This window comes from Haliotis cracherodii, unplaced genomic scaffold (genome assembly GCF_022045235.1).
Source record: "Haliotis cracherodii isolate W230 unplaced genomic scaffold, xgHalCrac1.p SCAF_4, whole genome shotgun sequence".
In the NCBI taxonomy this organism is placed as follows: Eukaryota; Metazoa; Mollusca; class Gastropoda; order Lepetellida; family Haliotidae; genus Haliotis; species Haliotis cracherodii.
In genome coordinates, this window is record NW_027266297.1 from 63483034 (window position 1) to 63490562 (window position 7529).

At 43.8% G+C, this 7529-nt stretch overlaps 1 protein-coding gene across 1 annotated transcript; it reads left to right on the forward strand.

Moving 5' to 3' along the window:
• Positions 1-3278: 3278 nt before the first annotated feature.
• LOC139480028 (uncharacterized) lies at positions 3279-6307 on the forward strand. Its single transcript, XM_071263002.1, has 4 exons — positions 3279-3413; positions 4517-4571; positions 5111-5146; positions 6069-6307. The coding sequence occupies exons 1-4, from the start codon at positions 3329-3331 to the stop codon at positions 6205-6207; spliced, it is 315 nt and encodes a 104-aa protein (XP_071119103.1). The 5' UTR covers positions 3279-3328; the 3' UTR covers positions 6208-6307.
• The last annotated feature ends 1222 nt before the right edge of the window (positions 6308-7529 follow it).

Consider the following 7529-nt stretch of genomic DNA (forward strand, 5'->3'; position numbering starts at 1 on the left):
CAGCCTCCGCCTCCGACAGCTCTGTATCAATACATCCACCGCGACCTGATCCACACACCTGGCTGTCTCGTAATGCAACGCGGAAGCATGGTGGACATTGTTTCAAACATCCTAGCTATTTCCGAACGTTTGCTTTCCAGAACAGACCGCTAAGTAGCTGCAGTGTGTGTACAGGAACAACCGACGACGTGATCGGCACGACAGACAGCAGGCGTGACGGTGGAACGACACGACCACACACACAGACACACACAGCCAGGACGCTTTGGGTATTGTGGAGAATACAAACAGACAACGCTAGCTGTAAATTTTCATGTGTATATGAAGGGCTTGGGGCAGCCTAGTGCTTAAAGCGTTCGCTCGTCACACAGAAGGCCCGGGTTCGATTCCCGACATGGGTACAATGTGTTAAGCCCATTTCTGGTGTCCCCCACCGTGATATTGCTGGAATATTGCTAAAAGCGGCGTAAAACCGTATTCAGTCATGTAAATGATCGCGAGAGGACAATTACAATTATGTATTTACTGTGGCTGTGTCGAGTGTTCTAATACTACTCTCGAATATTTAATTGTGGACTTCCCCGTGTGTGTCATCATTCAATGTATTGCCCCTCGTTCCTATACACAATAACTGCCGTTTTCAGCTGACTAATCCGAAGCTTAACTGTCTCATGTGGTGTCACCGTACTGTATATCATTATCACCTAATCATCTATATGTAGCTCTGACCGTACTGTTTGAAAATATTGTTAAAAATAATGTGTTACGAATATATCATTATAGCGTTATATGACATTGCACTTTACAAGTAACAGTAATAAGTAGCGTTTATAATAATAGAGTGAGAGTGAGAGAGTGACGGCCTACAGCAATTATGAATATACTACAGTATGTATTTGACACATCTTTGTGATCACCCTTAAATGGTCGGGAAATTGATCAATGATGACTAATAGTTTTAATCGCTGCAGGTTCAAAACGATTTCGAAATGCCCCCCCCCCCCCCCCACAACAATAGGTTCCTGGCATGCCCGAGGGACGCAACTCTGCACAGCGAATCCCGGCGCCTTAGACGACTGGGCCAACCGTGCCCTCGACAGTGATAATAACAATTACAGGAATCGCATTCACTTTGTGCGGATTCCTTGGCACATGGACCACAGAGTGAGGTCAAACATTGTATGAACGTCGTTGCAATTCTTATTATATACGGGGCGGCGGGGTAGCCAAGTGGTTAAAGCGTTTTCTCGAGACGCCGAAGCCCCGGGTTCGATTCCCCACATGGGGAGCCCATTTCTGGTGTCCCCGTCGTGATATTGGAATAATGCTAAAAGCGGCGTAAAACCATACTCACTGACTTACGCTTAATATATACACTATACATTTGTTATATAGGTATATAAAGACAGACTAATGTGAACCACTGTTATGTTGTCCCAATACATGTATATACGTAGGAAACTGATAGGCGCCAACCAATCTGAATTGTTTGATATACATGACTTAGAAGTTGACGGATGACAAAGTAGAGATAATTAATGGATAACAACTTCTTTATTTACTGTAAAAGGCGACGTTTCGGGATAGATTCTTATACCGTTGTCAAGTCAACGTCCACGATACCACCAACACCTGCTGAAGAACTATCACAAGAACACATGTACCACCGTACAGTCGCAGGTACTGAGTGATATGATAGGATGCAGAGAGGGGTGCAACTGAAATGTCATGGCTTTCTGTATGTCAACGTGAGTAAACGTACACACATGTACCGCCAGAAAATGATTACATGGTTCTATTTCAGAAGTAGGATGATTTACATGGAAAAATATTGTAAGAGGTGCCCATCTTCTTCCGGGCTGTGTATATCATGGTACGTATGTGCCCCCCCCCCCCCTCTCTCTCTCTCTCTCTCTCTCTCTCTCTCTAAATTAGTTTCTACGCCTGTTTCTCCACAGTATTATATTGGGAAATAACCATCTCAGCACACTGATCATCTCCACAGCAGGCGTTGTAGTGGTTAGTAGTGGTCGGGGCAGTAGTAGTTGTAGTAACAGGAGCAGTGGTAGTGGGGCGTGAAGGGGGGGGGGGGGGAGCAATAGTTGGTTGATGAGGATGAGGATGAGGAGTGGTCGTAGTGATGGCGGTTGCCGAGGGTTTTTTAGTTGTTGTTTAACGATTCATTCAGCAATATTCCAGCTATATTACGGCGGTCTGTAAATAATCTGGACCAGACAATCTTGTGATTCGAATCAGGAGATTCGTACCACTCTGATCAGCCAAGGCACCCGATCCCGTTAGTCGCCTCTTACGACGGGTTTGAAGACCAATTCTAACCCGGAATCTTCACGGGCGTTTTCGTAGTAGTAGTAGAGGTAGTAGTACCAGTAGCAGCAGCAGCAGTAGTAGTAATAATAGTAGAAGTAGAATATAGGGCGATATTGTTCCATTAAAAGCGATGTTTGCACCCAACTCGTAACAAAACGTTAATTCAATCTTTAGAAAAACTGCAGTAGTTGTCTGTTTCCCAGACCTAAGAGAAAAAAATAAAAAAGGAGTCCAACACAAGTCAAGAATGATTTGGCAAGTCTAGATTGCCTCAGCTCTGGGCTAAAATTAAGGATTGTTGTGGGCTCCATTTCGATTTTATCTACTTTATATTTTGTAAATATATATCGTTAAATACGATAACTTCTGGGACTTTCTTGGACTAATGTCAGTCCATGGCAGAAGCAGTAGTGATAAAAAAAGAGAAATTGATTTGTTTCGGGAGGTCGTAACTATACAGCATATTAATTTCGTTAGTTTGTGAAACGGTCGTAAAATCCCATATCAACCTCAATCAACGACAGCAATTTACCATTTTTATCTCAAAGACATCGCATTCAAACATAGAGGACGTGGGTACATGACATTCAGATTACAAACAGTAGCGACAGGGGTTAAATCTTAACAATTTCAAATAACGATTCATCTTCTAGCCTTCTCGTTAGAGAACATGATCAAAACAATAAAACACCTGGGTGCAGCATTAATGTGTTCGTATGATAATAAATGCACGATCTGGATATGATAAAAGACGACGAAATATGCATTCGGAACTTTAAAGATTACTGCACCCGAGAGAGAATGACTTGATATTAACATCCACGCGAGAACTAAACACATGGTCTTGGAACAAACTTGAAGAACTATTTAACGACAACACTCTTGACCTTTCTTACTATATTTATGTTATCTTATCTAAAGGTCGGACTGAGGTGTATTTAGGAATTACACCACAGTGGCGATACAATCTCAGGTCTTACTGTGTAAATGTTGAGTTGTGATGGCAGCGGTTGGCTGGGCGCTCGTGTGTCTCCTGTCCGCCATATGTATAAGGAGGTCTAGTGGCTGGGCCTATATGAAGGAGGGTAAGGATTTACGTGTGGCAGTGTCGGGTGGTGGTGGTGGTGGTGTGTGCGTGTGTGTGTGTGTGTGTGTGCGTGTGTGCGCTCGCTTGCGTGTGTATGCGTGCGTGCGTGTGTGTGTTTTGTTCTGGGGGCTATCTGTAGGGCACATATGAACGAGGGTAACAATATATGTGCGACAGTGTTAAGTGGCGTTGGGGGGAGGGGGCTCAGCGGCAGGGCCTATGTTATGGAGGGTAAGGATGTACGTGTGAAAGTGTCGGGTGGGTAGGGGTGGGGGTGGGGGTGGGTTGATGGTTGTATGGGGGTTGGGGCTGGCAGCAGGCTCTATACAGAGGCGGGTAAGGGTGTACGTGTGACAGTGTCTGTGTGTGTGTTTTTGTTATTTTTGGGGGGTTGGGGTGGGGTGGTTGTATGGGTGTTGGGGCTGGCAGCAGGGTCTATACAGAGGCGGGTAAGGGTGTACGTGTGACAGTGTCTGGCGGTGTTGGGAGTTGTAGGGGGAGGAGGGCCAGCAGTCGGGTCAATATAAATGAGGGTAAGGAGGATATGTTGACAGTGTCAAGACTCTGCAGCTGATAATATACGAAGGAGGAAAAAGATTTACTCGTGATAGTGTCGTGATTTTAGAGCTGGACCTATATGGAGGACTTGTGACAGTGTCGTTTAGTGAAGGATGTATGAAGGATTTTGGTTTGTTGTTTAACGCCGCCCTCAGCAATATTCCAGCTATATGACGGCGGTCTGTAAATTATCGAGTCTGGACCAGACAATCAAGTGATGGACATCATGAACATCGATCCACGCAATTGGGATCGATGACATGCATCAACCAAGTCAGCGAGCCTGACCACCCGATCCCGTTAGTCGCCTTTTACCACAAACATAGTCACCCTTTACGGCAAGAATGGGTTCCTGAAGACCTATATATTCTACCCCGGATCTTCACGGGTCTGTATGAAGGATACACTATGTATGCAAAACGTTTAGCCAAAAGCTAGTGTCATCACTACAATGGTTTGTGAATGAAGATTAACATGATACAGGAATACTCTCTCTCTATAACTATTTCATCTTCATATATGGAAGGTATTTGTGTGTTATAGGGGACTGTCCCGACAACCACCAACCCGGCGACACGTGGAATGAGGACTGTTCTAGGTACATAGGCTGTTCCTACCTCCTTCAGTGACACCTGGTTAACTCTATGTCCAGCATCTCAGCAGATGTTACTTCATGGAGTCGACACACGCCTCTCGCCACTACCGCATTCTCGACCTTCGCATATCAAATATGGTCCCCGGAACTTCGAGCTAGATATGTTTCACATTATCTCAAATTCAATTCATAATGAAAAATAAGAAAAAAAATAAAAACATAAAAAAAAATTAAAAATAATAATAATAATGATAATGGGGCGTCATGGAAAATGATCAATACATAATTCTTTGGAATAGGCCCATTTATATCCTTAGACGTAATCAGGCCACAAAACCTGATCTTTTTGACAAATCCAATGAAATCATTTATATCATTGAATTTTCTGTCCCATATGAGACTAATGTGATTGACAAGATTGAGGAAAAACATAGCAAATATGCGGACCTCGCTTTCGAAATGTCATGCTTGCATCCAAAGTACCAAGTTGTCCGACTCCCCATTGTTCTAGATGATGATGATGATGATGATCCATGTTGCAGATGCGATTGTCATCCAGGAGCATACGCCTGTTACGGGTACGTCCTTTCCCAGCCACTCATTAAACCCATAGTTCCTACACCGTACAAGACATGAGACAGGTACGCCAGGGATACTTCAATTTAGACCGACAGAGGGGAAGGTCATCTCTTACTCTATTGCACAATCCGAGTTTACCATCTGACAGCATTTCTGTTGTTCGATCTATGTAGAAGGAAAGTCTACACTGGTGTGTCGTAACGTTGTGGAACTATCTACCGTGTATTGAGATCTCATACTATAAACCATACTCCTTGATTGGAACACAAGAGTCGAACCTAATCAATATTTAAACATCTTCTTGAGGCAAGGGCGTTAACTGACTATAAAAGTCCAGTTTCCAACCTTGCAGAACTAAGTTGGAAGTATGGAGTTATAGTTGGGCTGGACGATCGAGACTTTGCAAAGTCCAATCAAATTTGAGTAGCGAAATCGACTTCCGGTTCGTAAACTGCCGTGCAGATTTCGGTCGATTGAAGGATTTGCAAAGCATGTGGACCGCCAAATCGGCGTTAACAGATGCTGTCCAAATCTTATCATATATATAACCAAGTTGCTCACGTGATGTGATGCACTTCGCGAAGTAAGACCCGTTTATTCAAAATATAGATTTTGATTTTCGTTCAAATCGTCTTGACTGGGCGCCGCCATTTTGTTTGAAGCAAATGCACGTGGTATGAGAGGTGGAACCTGATTGGTCAATAGGAGGCACATAGATGGGGCATAACTCGTAATAGCCACTGGTGTAATAATAATAAGAAGAATCTGACATGGATTGTAATAGATAATTCATTCTTGATTTGACATTGTACATTCTTGCTTCAGCTAGAAATAATCAGGTTGTATGTTTTCGGACAACGTAAACTTGCACGAAAACCGGAGAGCATATTTAGCGTTGACTGTTGCCTTACGTCGTCTCAGCTGCGGCGTTGTGAACGTCCCCAGCGGCTGCTACACTGACACCCCCCATGCGACCGATGTCTACCCCCTCTGCTGCAAGGCTCATACGGTGTGTCCCGGGGACAAGGATTACGACCAGGGGAGGCTCAACGCAAAATAGGATACCTCACGAAAACAACACGATAACCTCCCCTGTGCTTTGTCAGGCTTTGTAACAATACAATGTCATTAAACAATTACACACAGTTATGAATTCTTTTATTGAAATCAATCATCAGCTTAGGGGCCGTCAATTTGGTATATTCGGGCTGTAGGGGGTAGGGATTGTGTATCGATATAAGATATTCTACAGCTAAAACAAAACACATTTCCTCTTACAAAGTACAGTACACAATCTTCCTTCCGCCATGCACTAAGCCCTCCCTTCCGACCAATATGTTACACAAAGCACCCCCTTCCTACCACCATGTTAAACTAAGCACCCCTTCCTACCATCATACTAATCTAAGCACTCCCTTACTTCCATCATGTTAAACTAAGCACCCCCTTCCAACCATCATGATAAACTAAGCACTCCCTTCCTACCATCACGTTTCAGTAAGCACCCCCTTCCTACCACCATGTTAAACTAAGCACCCCTTCCTACCACCATGTCAAACTGAGCACTCCCTGCCTACCATCACGTTACAGTAAGCACTCCTTTCCAACCATCATGTTACAATAAACACTCCCTTCCAACCATCATGTTGCAAAAAGCACCTTCCTACCACCATGTTACAATAAACACTCCCTTCCAACCATCATGTTACAATAAACACTCCCTTCCAACCATCATGTTACAATAAGCTCACCCTTCCTACCATGATGTGACAATAAGCACCTTCCTTCCGTCATGTTACACTAAGCACTTCCTTCCTACCATCATATTACAATAAGCACAACACTCCTTCCCACGTGTTAAGTGCTACACTAAGATAAGTCCCGGGCCCCCACCCGCCATGTACCGTGTTTCACTAAGCACATCCTTCCATAATTGAATAATGTAGCACCAGACTAGGAGGTTTCATGCATACAGTGGGGAAACTGCAGATGAAGAAGGCCTCATGCACATCATGCACTAAATGCAGATACACGCTATAAGGTACCATGCATACCGTGAAATAACCGTAGATACAGGATATATAGTTTCATGCAATGGCTGCAGATACAGGTTAGATGTATCGGGGTACCATTCCATTAAACACCCCTTTCCTACCATCATGTTAAACTAAGCACTCTCTTCCTACCGTGCAAACTTTATCTGTATATACAAACTATATGGTTCATGCATATGATGGAAAACATGCAGACACATGCTATAAGGCACAATGCATACGGCGGGCCCGAATAGCTGCAAATACACACTATAGGGTATCATGCAGAAACTGGAATAATTGCAGACACAGATATACCTGCAGACGCAGACTAAAAGGAACATGTATA